At 32.4% G+C, this 21,335-nt stretch overlaps 1 protein-coding gene across 12 annotated transcripts; it reads right to left on the bottom strand.

The window, feature by feature from the left end:
* Positions 1 to 2,378: 2,378 nt before the first annotated feature.
* LOC124947583 (MAGUK p55 subfamily member 2) lies at positions 2,379 to 21,041 on the bottom strand. 12 transcript variants are annotated; one of them, XM_047489946.1, is made up of 10 exons: positions 17,978 to 18,717; positions 15,869 to 15,984; positions 14,773 to 14,946; positions 13,600 to 13,711; positions 8,123 to 8,422; positions 6,906 to 7,142; positions 6,006 to 6,480; positions 4,984 to 5,318; positions 4,205 to 4,279; positions 2,379 to 4,086 (listed from the first exon to the last, which is right to left on the bottom strand). In XM_047489946.1, the coding sequence occupies exons 5-10, from the start codon at positions 8,189 to 8,191 to the stop codon at positions 3,910 to 3,912; spliced, it is 1,368 nt and encodes a 455-aa protein (XP_047345902.1). In that variant the 5' UTR covers positions 8,192 to 8,422; positions 13,600 to 13,711; positions 14,773 to 14,946; positions 15,869 to 15,984; positions 17,978 to 18,717; the 3' UTR covers positions 2,379 to 3,909. The 12 variants fall into 12 exon arrangements, with proteins under 12 accessions (XP_047345902.1, XP_047345895.1, XP_047345896.1 ...); XM_047489939.1 differs by lacking the exons at positions 13,600 to 13,711; positions 14,773 to 14,946 and having other exon boundaries at positions 17,978 to 18,125; positions 18,226 to 18,729; XM_047489940.1 differs by lacking the exons at positions 13,600 to 13,711; positions 14,773 to 14,946 and having other exon boundaries at positions 17,978 to 18,089; positions 18,311 to 18,729.
* Positions 21,042 to 21,335: the final 294 nt, after the last annotated feature.

Raw genomic sequence — 21,335 nt, 5'->3', positions numbered from 1 at the left:
TTAATATTTTTTTAACACTATTTTTTTTTTTTTTTAAACACACCTTTCCATTTATAATTCCGCATTATCTAAAATAAATATTTTCGAGAACGTTTCTCATTTACTTTTCAAATCCATTCAACGATTTTGTTATATCATGCATACATAAATAAAAACCTATAAACGTGTGTAATGCGGAGTATTTGAAGTGCTAGCTCGGATGGCCGATGGCAATGAATGCCATAGATATCCAGACGCCACATGTACATGTAGATAAACGTATAAACGTAGAAAACATAGAAATCCACAAGAACGCACACTAAAAAGCGGTAAAGCTACGTAGGTGCCAACGAGTCCCGCGGGAGCCCTGAAGTTAACTACCAGATCGATGTCCGACCCCAGACCACTTCATCCCCTGAAACCAACCCCCCGGTACTTCGACGACCGTGATGCTGCGAACGAACCGACCAACCTCTCCACCCATCCATATCATCCTCCTCTCCTCCTCCTCCTCCTCCTCCTCCTCCTCCTCCTGTTCCTCCTCCTTCAACTTTTTTTCCTCCCATACCTTCGCTCGACCTTAACTTGCCGTGACTATGTGCCACGCCGTTTCGGCTATGATTTTTTTTTCTCCTTTCTTTCTTTTTGAAGATGACTTTGATCGTGGGATAAACAAGTATCTTCAAACTAATGAAAGAGGGACAGAGGAGAGGGGAGAGAGAGAGAGGGGAGTTTAAGAGATAAAAAAATACACATATATCGCGTGTAAATATTTTGCTTGAAAATTTCAATTTAAGGATATTAAAGATTATTGTAGGATTTAATAAGAATAATAGATTTATAGATAATGTTCGAAGTAATATCATTAGTTTTTAACGAACTCCATTGAAATTCGTTATCATCAATACGTGACTTTGTGGAATGAAGAAAATATTTTTTATTCACTATAATGCAATACAAAAGAAAATTCTTTTTCATGAGCTACTATTTCTATCCTTTTGGCATCTACCTTTGAAACAAGTCGGGATAAGGATGAAGTGAAAAAGGAGTATGGGTCAGTTTCTTTTAGAAGATGAAAAGAGGAAGGTTGGTCGGCAGTCAAGCGTAATTGGACCCCAGAATGTAACATCGTTTTACGTATACTGAGAAAAATTCCGTGAGGATACGCGGACGAGAGACCTTTTTGTTCGAGTTTCTCCGGGTTAGTCGGTCCAGTCGCAAACACCAAATAGATACTTTTATGAGGGTTATAAAGTTCCTGAATCGAGTATCGATGGTTCCAAAGGGGCTAATCTGCGGATGAAAACTGTAATAAAACGTCCTTTCTGTGATGTATTTCAAAATCCTTTTGCAGAGATTCTTTGGTGTCCTTTCTATAGTCAGGTATCCTTCCTATCAGTGGAAATCTATTTTTATCGTTTCTATATGTGTTATATATTATAAACATTTTTTTTCTCTTTTTCTTTTTTTTTTTTTTTTTTACATCCTAATGTCTAAACGTTTTATCCCTCTTTATAGTGACTTTGTTGGCTAGGACGATAAGATGAAGAAACCTCGGTTTTTTTTTTTTTTTCTTAATTGTCTTGTAGATTATAATTATGCATAATTAATACCATATACTTTATCAATTATTACGACTGCGAATATCAATGAAAAATCACGAAGAAACTTTTAACCCTTAATGATTTAACCCTTAATGAAGGCAAAAATGAATGTAGGTAATGAAGATGTTCTTCATTATCTACATTCAAGTAAGGATCTTAAAGAAGATTCGGTGCTGACATCTAGTGAATATAGAACAAAGTTAAATGAAACATCAAATTTTATACGACAGAATAAATTTATAAAAGATATGAAGATAAGGGTATATTATGTTTGTACAAAGTTTACAAATTTTATAAATTGATAGTTAATGTTAATCGAATTAATTATTTATTATTTATTTGTTACTTATCGAACTCGTAAAAAAATATTAAAAACAAATAAAAAAGAACATTTATTTAAATATTTTAACATAGAAAATATAAATATATCCGATATTTTTCTTTTTTATTTGTTAAACTTGGATTGTCAGACAAAGTAACTTCACGCGATGAAACTTGTAGAATTGGCAATTCTATTGATGCAAGATGAACTAGCACTTTTTAATAGATAAAAAAATATTGTCAAACGAGTTACATTAATTGATAGATGTAACTTTTTCATTTTTCTCGAAAAAATTTCCAGGAGAATATAAAGATCGTCTCTTTACGGAAATTGATTGTAAATTTAATGTGCTCTCGAGTGATTTAAGATCTATAAAAGAAATATTTTTAATAATTATCTATGTAAATAAAAAAAAAAAAAAAATGATTACTTAAATGACGAGGAATAAATCGGATTAAATGAAATTACTCTTGTTCCATAACAAATATTTGATAAATTTTATTCATTTCGCGTATCATTTGGTCCGATCAAAATCGCACCGTTCGATACATGCATTCCGTTCTTTCATCATATTTTCCTTATACGCAAGTGCATGATTTTATTTTAATTTCTATTATGTATGTCCATGAGTGTGCTATACGTTAGAAAATGTATATGTTAATACTTACATAAAACTCGCACATAAGACATTTATCTTGAAAAAAAAAGTAGGTCTTCGCGTCAAACTCTTAATAAGAGAATGCGCTTCTTTAAGGCACTATATATACATATATATATATATATATATATATGCCAGGAATATATGATTTAGCATGTATGAACATCGAAGGCGATTTGAATAGAATATACATATATAAAACAGGAAAAAATAAATGAAATTAATTAACGAAATCTTACAATTAATATTTCACCTATCTATTATAAGAGAACGTGATCGTTTTCGATCAATGATAAGTATAAAGTACGTGATCCTGCACAGAAAAATGATATTAACTTAAAATACGAAACGTATATTATCTTAAAAATAATTGGACGGCGGTATAATCCTTAAGTTTAATCGATCCAATCGATCAAACTTGATTAAAAACAAGACTTCGCCTGCTTGTTACAACATCATTTTATAAAAAAGAAACAAAAAAAAAATCACAAAATGAAACGTCGCAAAATATTTTCAATTAAAAGACAATTAAAATCCGAATAAATGCTTTGACAATGGCGAAATGATCTTGTTTATAAACTAACAAAAAAAAAAAAAAAAAAACAAACAAACAAAAATTAACATAAATTCTACGATTGTACTTCCTACAACGTCATGAAACATTCTAATTCGGAATTGAGAAAATTATATCGATACTTCTTGAAACACGAATCTGATTAGGACACTGAACGATTCTTTTTTATAACTGATTTATAATTATTTTATGAGAATATTTAATATTACACCTGGTGGTATTTCTAAGTAACTTATGATATAGCAACATACACATATGCTTATCTTATTAGAGTTATAATGTATCGATACGTTGCTAGTCATAAGAGACATAAAAGATTTGTTACTTAATTAGACGAAATTACAAAATATGGCCTATTTTTAGGCGATATATTTAATATTCGCATAAATAATTATAACAAATTAATAAAGAAATGGAACCGATTAATAATAATCTTTTAAATGTTAAAGACGAAATCATAATTATTCTTCCGTCATTTGCTATTCTTTTGAATAAGTAAACGTCATTTTGAAATTTCACATTCCACGTGTCGATTCTTATCAGATATGGCGATTGAACGAATAGATCTTTATCGAATATCGTTCAAGCGTTATTTTAATCAAGTCTTCGCTTGATTTTTTCCTAAGTAACCTATCGAAATTAACGGTTTTTAACCGTGTAATCGGCAGTAATTATTAATTCGCTCATTCTCACTTATAATTGTTAATACAAAACTCGTGAAGAATTTTCTTACAAAGACGAAAACTTCGTTTACGTCGATTCATACTTTCGATTAATATATCCAATTGACTGGAACCCATTGATGTTCAGTCGCCAAAGCATCTAAAGCTGCGATTACTTGTCTAAAGGTTTGATCGAAATCTTCGTTGATGATCACAAGATCGATGTATTTTTCGTAGGCCCTTTGTAAAGCCGCCGATTCCTCCAGAGTCGATTTTAAATCGTCTTCCTGTTATCATTGAATATATTTTTAATTTTATTGCCTATCGTAACATCGTAGAAAAGAAATTTTTATCAACTATTATAAATAAAAATGATTCGAAGATGATGCATCATGCAACACAAACCTCATATAAAGATGCAAGAGATTCTAGTGTTCTGGCCCTCCTCGAGCTGTACCTTATCGAACTCTGCCGGTCAAACTATTAAGCGAACATCAAATACATGTAAGGGATTAAATCAAATAGGATGATCAAGCTTAACAAATAGTTTGCTAAAACTTTTTAAATAAAAGAAAAAAGAAATAATAAAAAGGACATTAACGACTTTACAACTAAATAAATGCAATTATTTCTATATGAAATAAGATTAAATACTTTGGGAAAATCTTGCTTTAGAATTGCATAGATACGTCTAATATACAAATAAGAGCCACCAATGATATCAATAATTAACTAAGACTTTTAATTATTTTTTTTCACTTTAAATGTTGTAAGGTAAACGCGTTGACAACAAAATTCACATGCAATAAAAATAAACGTCATTGCACGAATCATGCATTTAGTATAAATACTGTCTCTAAAGTTCTGTATAGGAGAGTTCATAGCAATGAAATAAAATTTTACGAGCACGTATTTTATCTTAAATTGAAAATAATAATTTTCATTTTGCAACATTTATAAAATGCAACGTCATCATGTATAGGATATAGACTACGATTCTACGACAAGGATAAAGATAATAATAATAATAATAATAATAATAATAATAATAATAATAGAAAAATAATTGGATAAGTAATTCGATGTAATAAATACTGTTCTTAGCTTATAAAATATCAAGTTTCGTCTAATTGTATTCTTTATGAATCTGAATAATCTAAATATTGTTTGGCTCGTATAAATACCGTCAGATTTCGACTGCTGGCTCCGGTAGACCTTCCAAGATCGTATAAACTTTTTAATTGCTCCATTCCTGGTGCTGCTATGAAGATAACATAAGGCATAAATTCTGTACTATTATGAAGGATCTTCAATGCTGCAGGGCTACAATCAAGGACACACATTTTTCCCGCTCTTATCAATTCCCGAACAGAGTCTAATTTTGTTCCGTATAAATGACCACCATGTTCACCATATTCCAAATACCGATGTTCTCTAATATCTCTTTCCATACTTTCTCTATCAGTAAACCAATAACTTTTTCCATCTTCTTCGAGAACTCTGGGAGGTCGAGATGTATCTAAAAATATAAAAATAATATTTCTCATTTGAATTATTATTAATTTATCCCGTAATTATACGTAATATCATTTTGAGAAGATTTTAATGATACGATCAAGATCAATTAACTTTATCGTTTTAACGATATCTTTATAAATTTCAAACAGATTACAAATAATAATTGATATATTTCATTCATGCATTATCTTATAATATAAGATAATTTAACTCATTGTTGATCGTAATTGAATATGAAAATGAAACGATCTAAATAAACTAAAATTATATTACATTTCTTTTTTACCATTTTATAATAGTAGTCTAATATCAGATTCATAATTATCTTTCAATTCAACTAGCACTTTTCAAGTCACTAATAATTATTTCAAAATCACTCGAACAATCGAATAAATCATACGCGTATAATACATTGACAAATTCTTCACCGTCACGTTCCGTCATTCTTGAAATTTTTCTAATACTAAAATTGTGATAAAAACCTAAATATCAAGAAAAGTATTTTTCTTTTTCTGATAATAAAGCGGACGGGATTAAACACAATAAACAAAGCTTTTGCAAATATTCTGCATTGCTCTGGGTTTCATAAATTGAAATAGCTAATACAAGTGTAAACACGAATTAACTCGTGATTGGTCAACAATGTGTTAATTATCAATGATTAATTGATTAATCTATAAATTCTTACATGGTACGATCGTGCCAAATTTTTCTCGATCACTATTTATTAGCCTGTTCTTCAGTGTTCGTCTACCAACACCACGTGGTCCAACCAAAGCCAAAGTCTTACGTCTAAAAGGTGGCATCCTAGCAACTTCCTCATAAAGAAGCAATTCAGCACCGTCGAATTCCCCGTTGGATTTCGACTGATACATCTTCCTTTTTTTTTTCTTTGAGATTCTCGTCCCACAAATACTTATTTTGTGAACGAAATCTGCCTCAGGCGGAACGAAAGCCTTCCTCCGTTCTTCCAATTCCAAGGACGGTATAAGACCGGCTGAACTCAATCCGTCACCTTCGACTCTTCGTGCCTGCCACCAATTTGGATCGGCTTGGTCCACTATTTGTAGGACGTTACCTTTGTTAAAACGCAAACCTATTTCTTTACATGGTAAGAGAGTATCCTCTGATGGCTCATAATCGAACAGAGCTCTCATGTAACACTGCAAAAATAAAATCGTTTATTAATTACATCGTATTTATTATACGATTCGTTTTATTATTAATAATAAAATGAATCGAACGAAATTATTATTAGTTTCGAAGAACTTTAATAATCATGAATATACAAAAAAAAAAAAACAAAGGATTTAGGCAATGCCGTCGAAGTAATTCACCAAAAACGATTCAATGCTTATAAAAGTATTCCCGTTGTTAGAACTATCGTTAATTATCCTTGTTATGAGAACTTTGCGATAATTGGCGCAGAGATTATTTCTATTTTCATTGGAATCGAAGATATTACGTTGTTGAATGAGCGTAAAGAAAAAAAAATACGTATATATATATATATATATTGTCTGAAGTTGTAATTGTTGAACCGATCAGTAGAGTGGAACAAATAACGTCATGCAATATGTTCGCTTACCGTGGACTTGAGCGGTCTACTGCCGTCATTAGCTATTCCAGGGGCCAATTTTAAAAAGAGATTCTCTTTAGCCTCGTGTATGGCCTGTTGCAATTCATCGGGATTGTGAACAGGCTTTCCGTTCACCTCCAAGATCACCTCGCCTATTCTTAAGAGTCTTTGTCTTGCTGCTGTGCTACCACCAAGGATCCTGGCTATTATCAAGTTGCCAGACTCGTCAACTTGCACTGTCAGACCCTGAAAGAATATCAAACTTTTACTCGACTTATATCGTTAAAATTATTTATCGAAGTTAAAATCAAATCGTTCCAGCTGTGAATCCATTAAATGAAACAAACTTAGAAAATCTGAAGACGACGAACGTAAAACTGATCATCTTTGATCATTTTCATTTAAATTGTGAATGAAAATTGTCTCTGAAAAATTGATACTTAAGAGAATTTTCTCATTGCTTTCGCATACTTTGAGTTTCCTTTCTTTCTATTTTTTTTTTTTTGCTGTTCTTGGTAACGAAATTCCAGATACATGGGGGTATTAGAAAATCGAATTGCCGCTGACCACATGGCGCGAGATCGAACTAGCGAGAATAATAAACGTTTCTACTTATTTATGAACTGCATGTGGCATTTCCGTCTTTCCTTTCGACGAATCTAATTTTGAGAGAAGGAGAGAGAGATACTCGCCTGGCAAAGATTTTCAACGTTTTCTCTTTCCATTTTCGAGAAAGAAGAAGATAAAGAGAGAAAGATATATGTTGATGTTTGTTTCAAGGAAAGAGAAATGATTCTCAATTCCATGCTCTATTTTGAGAACTCTATACAAAATCGCATTTATGTATATATTTATATACGTTATAAAGCATCTAGATAAATCACTAATAGATTTTACATTAATTCTGTTTTATTTTTGGATCGGTTTATTTAAATAGATTTTATAGATTTCCCTGGAATTTTCATAACATTAGTCATATTATTTTTGAAAGTGGCATAAAAGTCTGTTCCTCTATTGACTTTAATATTATATGTAATAAAAATAAAATATCAATTTATGATTAAATGAAAGGAAATTTTTTTCTTCTTTTTTTTTTTTCTTTTAAAATTAAACAAAGTTAAATAAAATTTTTAAACAAATTTCGTTCTTTTGAAAAAAAAAAAAAGAAAAAAAAAGAAAAAATAACAGTTCATCTAGTTCATCTAGAAAAAGTATTAATTATTTACCAATGGTTCGTCGGGTTGTCTTGTAAGTCCAACGACTCTCATGACTTCCGTTCTCTCGTCGGAAGGCATAACTAAAGATGGAATTGGTTCTGAAATCGGTGAAGCTTCTCTACGTTCCACGACAGCGTCGTGAGTCTCTAAGAGCGCCTTCAAGTGGGAGTTTCTCAACAGAGCTACCAATTCACGGCCGTATTCGTTTCTATAGGATTGAAGCTCGTGGCAGACCTCGTCGACGATGTCACAGACAGAAGAGCATACCGGTTCTACAGGGACCGGGCCGTCTTCGAGACGTTCCTGGACCTGAAAGTTAGTCAGAAGTCACACCGGGATCCATTGAAAACAGGTTTTCGTTCGTATCTTATATTCCAGCTTTATTCACAGAGACAAGAGAGTCTTGCTGTTGAAGAACTCTCGATATCGATTGTGCTTAAGTAAATAACCCTTTAACCACGAAATATCTACAATTTTTTGATTCCTTGATAACGTTAGAAAAAAAAAAGAAAAATAGGAAAAGATTATAACGTTATCATGGATATCAATGATCATATAAAAACAAAACAAAAATATATACATATATATGAATGATTTTCTTCGAATCAACGTTATAATAATTGTTTTGATGCCCAAAGTAGCTTTGAATTCAAACTACTTTTCCAATATTAAGCTAAGTCCCGTGAGCTCACCTAATCATTCTTACCGGTTGTGAAAGTTAGAACGGGTTTCCAAAGCCATTACGGTATGGCGAGATGCTATGGTTATCTTTCGCCTTTGTATTTCCATGAGAATAAGAGAACTTTAATAATGATTATCGCGCAGCTGTATCAACGAATTTTTCTTTAATGAACTCACGTTATAGATAAAATGGCCTTTAGATAAAAGTCATTTATTATTTCTAGATACGAAATGTCGATAATATAAGGACATTTTTCACTTGACACAGCTAATTAATAAGAGGAAGAAAAAAGAAAAAAATATTAATAAATTTAAAATCAATAGAAAAAAAGAACGTATCAAAGAAGAACAAGGAAATTGTCAATGAGGGATTAATAGCATTAGGTTTATTAAATTCTAGAGTCAATGCCTCTATGGTCAGGGCCTGACTTGTGTTTAGAGTCAATACGGAGTCACAATAATTACGGATTAATTATGAAAGTGGGTCATTCTCATTGCTTCGAAAGTCACCTTTAAGAGGTAATTCAGCGAGAACAATGCTTTATCGCTAATGAATATTTTCTAATGAATAAATTTATCTGAAACTTTTCTTTTGATCTATTCTTTTTTTTTTCTTTTTTCTTCTTTTTTTTTTTTTTTTTTTTTTTTAAATAGAATTAAACGATTTGAAAACGATCAAATATCGTATGTGACAAGAGTATTTTTAATTAAAAAGCTATTAAAAAAAAATATTTTCAATTAGAAAGCTATTAAAAATATATTCGAAACAAGGAACATAAATAGAAACGCAAAAGAAATTAAACAATATTTACAATTAAATTTGAAGAAAAATCGATTTATTCAGAGAAAAAGAGAGAGAGAGAGAGAGAGAGAGAGAGAGAGACAAGTTTGCATTAAAACGCATGGTGAATGCATCCACGATTAGTTTTGCAATTTGATATTCTGTTGTTTGTAAACAATTATTTCATTATTCTACATTTAACACGGGGGCCAATTTTAAAATGTACGTCTGTTATATTTCGCACAACAGATTTTGCAAGTATATATTAAACATGTTACTCGGAGATCCATGATGACGATGACTCACCATTGAATCACGTTCACTCGCAATATGTATATGTTAGTACGTAGTACGTACTACTGCATTATATGAATGCTCCGAACGAATAAACGTTATGGTCATTTTTATCACGTTCTTTCATCATCGTACGTATTATGTATTCCCAAAGAGTTATTATTCTTTGTTTCGTTATCAATCGATTTTTAGTTATAGAAAGATAAACCGTGTCTAAAGATTTCAAAATCACTATATATACCTGTTATCGGTCATTTATTAGAAATTTCGGCCCGTGCCGATCGAAGCATTTAGATTCTCGACATAAATCAAATTGCGATTCACGTAATTCATCAATAGGATTTATTCGTGGTTGAAAAATAAACGTTAATGTTGTTCCAACGCTTTGTCCGAGGTAAACCGTATGCAAAGAAACGAAATGCGAGACATATGCGAGACATATGTTTGCTAGATTTGCCAATTTTAACGAGATCAAATTTATCCTTGGATTTGATTAATCGAGAATCGTTGGAATTTCTTCTTAAAAATAACAATAACATTTAGACGTTTAATTTGGTAGATATCGTATCTTGTTTTCTATATCTTGATTGATTTATTAAATTTGTATTATTTACTTTGAAAGATATATACATATATATTGTATATATGTATTTTCTATATAAAAAAAATAGCAATAGTATTCGATCGAACTTTGGAATGTTCATCTCTTATTCTCGTACATTGCCTTTCACCAGCGTTCTTTCGTTATTTTCGAATCATTTGAAAATCCTCCTATGCTAATATTAAACGTACAATAAAGCACGTTCTAACATTTTGACTAAACATCATGCTCGACACAATGTATCTTGAATTCGTAAACTTTCTATGCACTTTAGCGATGCTCGTTTCATCGTAATCCATTTCGATGGAACTTTCTCATTCTACTCTCTGTTTACCAGTCATTACTAGACGTAGCCACGGAAATGATCTCGAAAATACAAACATATAATACGTACGTACTTAAATCTCCCTATTTTATTGTATACTTTATCGTATACAATAAAACTGATATATCATATGTGATATTTATCCTGTAATCTTGCGTTAATGATTTTCTCTTAATATCTTAAATTCAACGAGTCCAATAATGATCGCTTTGAGAATACCGGACGCGCTCACCTGAGAAAAAGGAAACAAATAATGTGAATATCCTGTGAAGCTTCTTTTAATCTCGCGTCTTCGTTGAACTGGACGTAGTTCGTTGAAACGAGTCAGTGGCCTCGATGAAGAGCAACGTACAACGTTGATATTGATCGCCGTAGTTTTTGTAGATAGAACGTGTAACGTCACGATAGAGAGAATATATATATATATATGTATGTATATATATATATATACTCGTAGAAGCACACTGTTTTAACGCACCAGGGGTCAAAGGTCTCCTTTCGTTTTGATTAAAAAAAAAAAAAAAACAAAAAAAGAAAAGTCTTTCCGTACAAGAAAGGAAGAACGAATAAAAGAAAGAATGAAAGAAAGAAAGAAAAGAATGTGTCGTAAAAGAGGTGTACGCTGAGGTAGCAGCGTCTGAAAACTGCCGCGCCTACTACTGACGTTTTTCCCCTCCGCATAGGCAGCCCGTTCAGTCCGTTCGACTTTCTGAAACAGGTGGGGGCCCTTCTTCTTCTCCTGCTTTGCCACGACTCTCTGGCATGCGACGCACCGCTACGTTCGCATACGACAACAGGGACGTATAAAATATTCTTCAGTGCCATGAGAAGTATACAAATTTTTTCTTTTCCTTTCTTCTTTTTTCTTCTTTCTCTCCTTTCGCGCGACACGAAATTTCAATCAAATTTGTTTTTTTTTTCATTCGTTAGTTTACTTTACTCTTTCTTACCCTTACCGATGGTAAAATTACGTTTGACATTAAATGTCATACATTCAAATGAAATTGACGATGTCGAACGAAAGTCAATTCAAACGTAGAAATTTTATATTTAACGATTTATATGTAGCGATTTTTTTTTCTTTTTTTCTTTTTTTAAATTACAAAAGTTCATACAAAATTTGTATCATTCCGAGTGAAGAAAATAAGGATAATGTATATAAATTTTTTCACTTGGGGGATGAAAAAGTGAATTATTTTAGATCAAATTAGTTTTCCCTTAAAAACGAGGATAGAAAAATATTTGAAAACATTCAATGATGTTTATAAACATGCGCGCACTTACTTTATATATATGTATATATATTTCTTTTAAAAAACGATAGAATAAATTTGTTTATTCTATCGTTTTTAAATTCATATTGTTCGGAAAGACATTGACCTATGGCACTGTGGGAAAATAATTACGATCCTGTTACAAATACAATCGAGGAAGGAAGTTACAACGCGCACGTTCTCCCCATCGCTCTCCATCGGTGATTGCAAAAGCCGGCTCTTCGCTTGAAATTACATCGTCTTGTACACACGCTCTACTCTCTTAAATATGTGTATATGAGAGAGAAAGAAAGAGAATACGTACACGTGTCTCTCTCTCTCTCTCTCTCTCTCTCTCTCTCTCTCTCTCTATCTATCTTTAAGAAGAAGTGCGCATGTCGTGTTCTCTTTGAATTTGTGTGCGCGCGAACAAGCGAACGCCTACGCCACACGGAATAGGCGCCTAAGACGATCGGGTCAATTAATGAAGTTGACGGGGTCAGATCTCATTACGCGTATATTACTGAGGATGAGCAACGCGATTTTTTGTCTTCAATATTAAAGACGTTAAAAGAAGTTTTCATTTAATAAGAAATATTCCTTTTAATGAAGATTTTTATTCGTCGATCGAAAGAAATCTAACGATGAGACAAATTTTGATTGAATTAATACGTGACGTGACAATAATCAAGATCAAATGTATCTGTCTATGTCCAAGAAGAGAATAATAAGCTTGAAATTCTTTCTTTTTTTTTTTTTTTTTTTTTTCTTTTTTTAAATCTCACCGCACGTCACGCACATCGGAGGGAGACTTTATTTCCTGTCTGTTTCCATTCGAATTTAGCCCTAGAATTTCAATGATTTCGTTAGAACGACGGAGAATGATTATGTCCGATAATTACATACGAAACTTTCACTCCTGTCATTTGATCTTAACGTTACTCTCTCATTACCCGAGGATTCTATTATAATGATCGAAATTACTCTAATTAGCCGACGTTTATTCTGACGTCAGAAGTAATCCATTTTCTCTTTCCCGTTGTTACCCAATAATCAAGATACAGTTAGCACTTACCAAGGAAATAGTCTACAATATACGTGTAGTATGTGAAATTTCACATAATTTATAAAACCCTTTTTTTTTAGATTAAAATATAAAGAGATATTAATCGTAGTTGCCGTTAGATGACACCAAAAATAAATCTATATTGCCATTTTGATATGCTGATGTAAGAATAAAATTTGAATGTAATTCTGTTAGAAAATGGAAGTGTTGACAGGAGGATAGATCAAAAAAAAAAAATTATGTTCTCACTTTCTACGATCCTTTATTGTTTTTTTTTTCGAGCTGTTAACCAATTATCCGGTGAAAATTGGAGAAAAGCTTTTCGAATATCTCGATGACTTTTCGGCGAAAATGTGTTGATATCCTGCCGTGCTTGTCAACGCCCTTTCATTGTTAAACTAACCCAAGAAGAATTGGAAACTGAGAATCGACTTAACGACTTCTTAACACCAGACACGCATCGGATGCTTCTCTTTTTCTTTTACCTGTTTCTTTTTTTGAATATCGTAACAGCAGGTACGAGCCTTGGAATGTGGCGGAGTCGACGTCGAGACAGGTGACTCGAAGAAACGTGTGAGCTCGTTGCTAAAAAAAACTCTTGAGAAAACTTTCAAATGCTGGGGATGTACCTACTCGTTTATTCATATATATCTATATTATATGTTGATTCGAAAGTTGATGTCACATCATTTGGAAAACGTAAAAGAAGAAATCATCTTTAAAATTCTCTATAAAATGAAATTCTGTTCGTTCCGCGTTCACGATAATACCGATTCTAGATGAAGATTTAAAAAATAATAAAGTATTCTCTGTGAGTTTATATATTCGATTCTGAAACGATGATTACGATAATGATACGAGATAGACCATGGATAACAACGTTGAATGTTTCGTTTGAGAGCTTTTTTGGTTTTTTTTTTTTTTTCCCCCATTTTTTATTTCTTCCTCGATAACGTTCCGATCTAATAAACGTAACGACTCTTTCGCGATAAAATTCATGGAAATTCAATTTACGAGTAGTGCTTGAAAATTAAATGAGTTCGAGACGAATATTTTCTATGAAAATTGATTAGTTATGAATGAAATATTGATTTTTTTTTTTTTTTTATTAAATTCTTCTGTCAATAACTTTGAAAATTTTCCTCTTGCATTTCGAATTATTTATATAAGATTTAAATATAAATCGCTAAATAGAATCGTAGTAAACTAAACAAAAATTTTTCTTTCAAATGTGGAAATGATTACGCATCTGAAGGCAATCACGTTGCATGGTTTATTCCGTATGCTATCCATTACGTTTTACTGTTTCATTTAATAGATCGTAATTTTTACGTTTTACGAGTAAATCGAAGGATGTTATTTAAAATTGATGATATTCCTTAACTCGAATATCCTCATAAATTTTTATATGTATATTTTCTTTCATTTCTTTAGAATTTTCTTTCGGTTATCAAACGATATTTGAATATCTATCTGTGGTAATAGTTTTTACTAAAAGGAGTTTTTGTAATGAATTTTTTCTTTCGTTTTTTTTTTTTTTTCGGAATATCTTATAAAGTGTGTCGTAGATTGACATAGTGTGAAAATTTGTTCTTATGTATGGTAGTACGTCATAAAGGAAAGAAAAGAAAAGAAAAATAAAACAACACTTAACTCACCAAAAAATTTCTGCCACGCGCGTTCCGTGACGTAGATAAGCACTCTCTTCTGTTTTCCGTGGAATTCGAAAGAGTAAGAAAAAAGCAACAGTGTTTATGTTGAACTAAATTCGTCACGAGTTTCTTTCACATTTGCCGTATTTCTTTCTCTGTTTTGGCTTTCATTCTTCGTCCCTAGTGCCACGATTTATTTTTGTAACTACTAAATTTAGTATAATTTCGAATGCGAACATATTTTGTAATTATTAACAGGGCAAAATTTTTGTTCTCTTCAAGTGTATTTAAATGTCGTACTCATTTAAGAATTTATAATTATTGAATCTAAAAGTATAGAAAATATTTTAATGAATGAAAAACAAATACGTTCGAGACATGTGCTGCAACGGTGCAACGATTTTGAAAAAAAAAAAAGCTTTCAGGTCTTTTTTTTCGATTTTCACTAAACTTATTTTTGAAAATGGACACGCACCGCACTCCGGGGTATCGATCGAATGAGGATGATGAAGCAAATCGATTTCAAAAAGAAAATATTTCTAGCTCAATGATATACTTAAGTATTCTAATTGATCATAAATTAATCCATTTTTCACCTGCTAAAGGAAATTCCGAGTGATCGTAAAAAAAAAAAACAAGAAAGAAAGAAAGAAAGAAAAAAGAAAAGATACAAGTAAAGATAATTATTGTCTCGTCAGTCGTCTCTATCCCGGTTTAATTGGAAGTCGATAGAAAACATCACGTAATTAATCAAAAATGTCAAGTAATAGTTATCATCTCGAACGTAAAAATAATTTGAAAGATCTTAAAATAGAACACCCATGAGCTCAATGATTAATTCTAATACAGATAAACTGATTGAACGTGACATTTCATTAATTTAAATGAGAAGGAAGTAATTCTAGATAATTAAGGATCTTAAGGATCCTCGAAACAATAGCTCATTATCTTTATTATCAACATTGATGAGAAATCTTTGGAACATCAAACGATAAGTATGTACACATACACACACACATATATATATATATGTATATGGTTAAGAAAGTCGCCGGCGAAAAAAAAGGACAGAAAAAAGAAATCATCAGAGATGAAAACTCACCTTAACAAGAGAAGTTACAACGGGGCTGTCGAGGAGACCCTTAAGAAAGAGAAGATCCGTGTCGTTGGCCACTTTTCCCAGTTCCTCGAGATTTTCACGTACGTGCATGAACGCGGCTGGAACAGTAACCGCGTACTTTTCCATAACTTGTTTCGAGGTTATGTGTGCGAGACAATAAGGGTAGCAGCAGCAGCAATAGCGACAGCAGCTACAACGAGGGTGGCAGCAGCAGTAGCAGCAGCTACGAGAGAGGGTGGAAAATGGGAGATCGCAACGATAATATCTCTCTCTCTTCCTCTTTCTCTCTCTCTCTCTCTCTCTCTCTCTCTCTCTCTCTCTCTTTCTCTACCCCTCTTTACCAATCCTCGGGCGTGGTCATGTTCCGGACCAAGGATCAATATTAGAATAGCTACAGGTGGCTGAGACACCACGCGTTTTACTCGTCGAATTAAAACGATCGATATATTTTATTTCTGTCTGTCTCTCTCTCTTTTTTTTTTCTTTCTTTTTTTTTCTTTCATCATCGTTGATCATTCATTTTGTTTTTTCTTCTTTCAAGAAAGAAGAAGACAAGATAATGAATATATACATTCGAAGTATTTCCTAGCTCTCATTAACACGTATTTGGATCAAGGTTTCAAGGTCTTTCAAGTATTGTGCTATACTAATGATAGAGTTCTAAGTGCTTTTCTATTAGCATTGCGTGTTATGTCGAATGAGTGCATTAGTGCGACGTAAGAAGCTTTGTTTTCGATTATCGATATATGTATGTATGCACGTAGAACTACTTAAGGAGGTCAAAACGAGATGTTAATTAGAACGATTCCCTTCGAAATATGATAACTTAATTTCTTGTTGTTTGTGGTAATGAAAACGATAGGACGGAAACCTTAGGCGATGTTTTATACCTATCTCTTTCGTTGATATACTATGAATACCGGTGTTACTACGGTTTCATACATCCAAAAAAGTGTTTCACTAGTAAAGAGATAAAATTTCCCCTTATCCGTTATCGTATTTCGTCTTTTTATAACTTTATCTATCTGAATATTAAAGTTCATCCAGTAGAAATGTTTCGCGTTTTATATATATTTCATATACGCTAGGAGGGATAATTTTTTTTTGTTGTTTTTTTTTTTTGAGCTTATCTTCATTGTTTCTATCGGATAATAGGCATTTAGGATTATTGTAAATTTTTTGTACCATATTTTTTTCTGTCTTTCTATATGTCTATTTTCTTTTTTTATCGCGTGCTTTATTTGAAGGCACACTGTGAAACATCTTATGAGATTATCTTTTGTCCGAAAAAAAAAAAGTAAAGCTGAATAAAATATAATTCGTATTAGTGCATAACAAATTCATGAAAATGAATCGTTAAAATATTTCTATAGAAAAGAATAATGACATATTTATATACTTTATGTCGTATGAGTGATTAAAGCGCACCAATGTGCACTGTATCGATGAACCCATGGTAAGTAAGTTAGTACTTAAGTATTATGCACATACTAGTATTGCACATTTATATCGCATGTCCGTATTTCATAATCTACCGACCTGGTTTTTCGTGACAATAATAACGTTAGGTGTATATACGTTAGCGCGAGATAACATTTACGAGAAGCAAGCTCTCTTCTTATTTTTCAGATTAACGAGTAGACACAGGGAATGACCGAAAATAATTATCATTACGATCTTCGATCGAAAATTGATTGTATAAGATAATATATTTACAAAGATGAAAGAGTAAATAGAATGATAGAGATGAAACCCAAAGATAATATTTGTACTCCACATCCACACGATATATGTATTTAAGAAAGAAATTCCTTAATGTTCGAAGAACGTTTCGTGTGGCGAACGAAAGTTATGGGAAATATTTTGTTTTGATTTCAGAAAATCACGATCGCGTAAGTTTACTGATTATCTCTTTCATTCATTTAAACATTTCATTATATACATATATATATATATATATATATATGTATATGTATATATATATATATATGTTTTTAACATTTTTCAATGTGTTCGTTAAGTCACATTTTGATGTTATGATAGATTAGATTACATTTTAATGCTTATTTTCTATGAAGTTATTTATATTACCGTTTTCGACTTGATACATTTTCGTGCCATTCATGGCATCCATGCTAGCCAGTAATCGACGATCCTCGATCTTTTCTTTCCTCCCGAAGAAAACCATTTTGGAGATGTTCACCTTGCAGGTTAACATAAACTCGTTGTATTAAGTTTTCTTGTGTATATACGTGGTGCCAACACATAAAAGAAAATTCGCATATAAATTATTATTTAAACGGGGCTATAGTTCTAATTTATCGATCATTGTTTCATACTTCGATGAAATATGTCACTTAAAATTATGACTTCCACATGTTCCGGAACACTGAAATTTTTGTTTAAAAAAGAAAAATTCGTCACTTTTTAATTGAAAAAATTGTCCCCTTCCATGATCAATCTCTGTTATTGAATCCTTTTGAACGATCACTTTCATTTTCTTGAGAATGAAAACATCGGAGTAAGTAAGAGTAGTAGAACTTGCGACGAGAAGAAAATGGTGGGAGAAGTTGAAAGAAACGACGTTTTGTTCTGCCACTGCTTTCCTCGTTACTTCCTTACGTTGAATGGAGAGACTGTCTTATACCTGACTGGGGCCTGAGGCCCTGTGGTCTAGGCGCCAAGACAGAAAGCGACACCCCACGGAAGTGTGTGCACCTTGAGAAAGTTCGCGGGCACATCGGACAGTATTAAGATGGTATTAAGAAAAAAACCCATCGTGTGTCGTATTGATCGTACCGCGATCGATACCAATTTGATACACGTTCTTCGAACGTTTCGATCTCACGCATTGCAATTATTTATATATATAAAAAAAAAAAAAAAAAAAAAAAAAAAGAATACAAATTTTAATCGACATTTATATCAAAAGAATACCGTTTGATATTATTTTGCACTTTTGAAAACTTTTCAAGATTGATGCACGATAAGGAAAGAAAGGGAAGAAAGAAAAAACAAAGAGAATTGAATAAAATAGAATTATTTTCGGAAAGGCTTGAAAAGAAATAAAACCGTAAGCACCCACCGGCTTCTAACTGCCAACAGAGATTCGAGACTGCGAGAAGGGTCGATGGATTCGGAAACGAAGCAGCTGCTCTTTGAATATCTTTGGAGGGGAGAAATAAATCGAGAAGGAAAGAATGAAGACAAGAGGGGGAGAAGGTGAAAGAGAGAAACATCGAGAAAACAGTGATAGAAATGATACACGGAAAGCCAGACGTCTCGTGTACATTTAAAATATATGAAGAGCTTTGACTTTTAGAGAAAAGAAATCTTCTTTTATCTATGTTTCACGACATAACTTCAACGTTCTTTCTTTCAAGATAATAGCAATATCTTTCGAATATTAATACGAAGCACTTTCGTCGCTTTCTTTGTTTAATGAAAATGAAGAATTTCTTCAAACGGGTAAATACATGATATGACTTTTAAATAACACTAATCCCATTAAGCATTCTCTTAATTTTTTTTTTCTTCTTTTGGAAAATTCGATTGAAATTGATTTATTAATATTTCTATCAAAATGTCTGAAACGTTTATAAATTTCATTTTATCAATATAAATAATCGTATTCTGTATTTCTATCTATACATACGAGTGTGCCTTTTTAATTAATCGAGTTTCATGAAAAGCATAGTTTTGGAAATTTTTTTTTTTTTTTTTTTTTTTTTTTTTTTTTTTTCCTTTTTTCTGTAGACCAATGTGGATTACATAGCAGAGCGTTCCGGGGTTTCAAAACGAAGGCTATGTTTATTTTTCATGGTGAATGTAGACAAAGGGATATTTTATTTCGGATTCTTCTGTAAATTCACTTTTGAATCGAGGATAAACCATTCAATGATATTTCATAAATTCTAGAGATAAATTCAATTCAAAATTCAACTGTAAAAAATATTATATGATATGCTTGTCAGATATATCGGACGAACGATATCGTCGAAAAAAGATATGATATCCATACGTCAAAAAAATATAGTAACTAGATAATCCAAGGTATTGCAATCCATGATATACAAAGCTATTGCAATTCACGTATGATATTGAAAAGAGAAAAAGAAAATTAGAAAGTATTATCCTAACGAGAATATTTTTTTTCAACAGAGTAACATGATAGATTTGAACAAAGATTCAAATACGAAAGAAGTATTTCTTGACAAGGGTCTCTTTCTGATCAATCGATTTGTCAGCTCGGGAGAGAACACGTGCGTGAATATCGATCGTCCGACACTATAGACACCGTAATATGTCGAAGACCTTGACGATCTACGTGATTGTTATAAAATATTCAGTAGTTTTTCTGCGTATAATAAGTTTGATCATCGTTGTTTCACCATTGTGTTAAAATCATTGTTACCTCTCTCTCTCTCTCTCTCTCTCTCTCTCTCTGAGAAAGTAGTAAGAAAGGAGAAAGGAAATGATCAAAAAAAAAAAAAAAAAAAGAAAAAGAAAAAAAAAGAAGAAAGAAAGAAAAGAACAATCGATCGAAAAATCCTCTTGCAACAGTGCAGAAAAAAAGAAAGCACAAAAAGCTCTAGAGAGTTTGAATTTCTAAGAAGAAAAATTACTCACCCGAAGTGGATTTGAAGTGTCCAAGACTATCTTTTCTTTGCACGATAGAGGATATCGCGGAACATCCGCAGATATCCTCAATGACGTCTCTTTTTGACGTCATTTCTCGCTCGATAAGTTTGTCGAGTGAGTCGATTGGCATCACCGTTTTATCTCGATATTACTTGAACGATCCATTCGAATTTTAAAGGATTTCGTGGTCTCCCTGAGAAACCGGTCACTTGAAAACATCCTCATACCTCAGCCAAGTTCCTTTTTGATGATCTCTCGATGGATATTGCGTTGGTAACCGCAAAAGAGCCGAAAAATTCACGAAGGACTCGATTCGCGATAATGATAAAACACTGATCAATCAGAAGTAACAAACGAAGACGATGACGACGACGACGACGACGACAACGACGTAAAGCTCGAATGAGTGCGTATATAATGGTACGAAGCGTGTTGGAAAATGGCGGAAGTCCAAGATCGAGGTCTATTCATAGATCCTCCGTGACGTATTATAAGTATCGAACAGTACTTTTCAAGATTTTCATGTTTTCGTGGGACTTACAAAAATCTTCTTCTTGAGATTAAAAGAGAAATAGAAGAAGAGGAAGGACGAACGAAAGGATTAAAATGGATATGGTATATTGATCTCGAAGAAAAACTAAAGAAAGATGAAGAAAAAGAAAAGAAGGTGTCCGAGAATGAGAACGATCGAATCGTTCCGCGCGTACTCGTTGACTCTCTGTCAGCGCTTGTTCTCTACGTTGTGCTACCAAGGGGGTAGTTTTTCCACCCTCTCTTTCTCTATCCCTCTATCTTTGTTTCCTTCTCT

Source organism: Vespa velutina, chromosome 3 (genome assembly GCF_912470025.1).
Source record: "Vespa velutina chromosome 3, iVesVel2.1, whole genome shotgun sequence".
Classification (NCBI taxonomy): Eukaryota; Metazoa; Arthropoda; class Insecta; order Hymenoptera; family Vespidae; genus Vespa; species Vespa velutina.
This window is presented reverse-complemented; position numbering and strand designations above follow the sequence as displayed.

Coding starts and splice junctions, on each gene's coding strand:
- LOC124947583 (XM_047489936.1), bottom strand. CDS start 20,657: ATGCCAATCGACTCACTCGACAAACTTATCGAGCGAGAAATGACGTCA. Junction 5,319..6,005: donor ATTTGGCACGATCGTACCAT/GTAAGAATTTAT, acceptor TTATATTTTTAG/ATACATCTCGACCTCCCAGA. Junction 4,280..4,983: donor CCAGCAGTCGAAATCTGACG/GTATTTATACGA, acceptor TTCGCTTAATAG/TTTGACCGGCAGAGTTCGAT.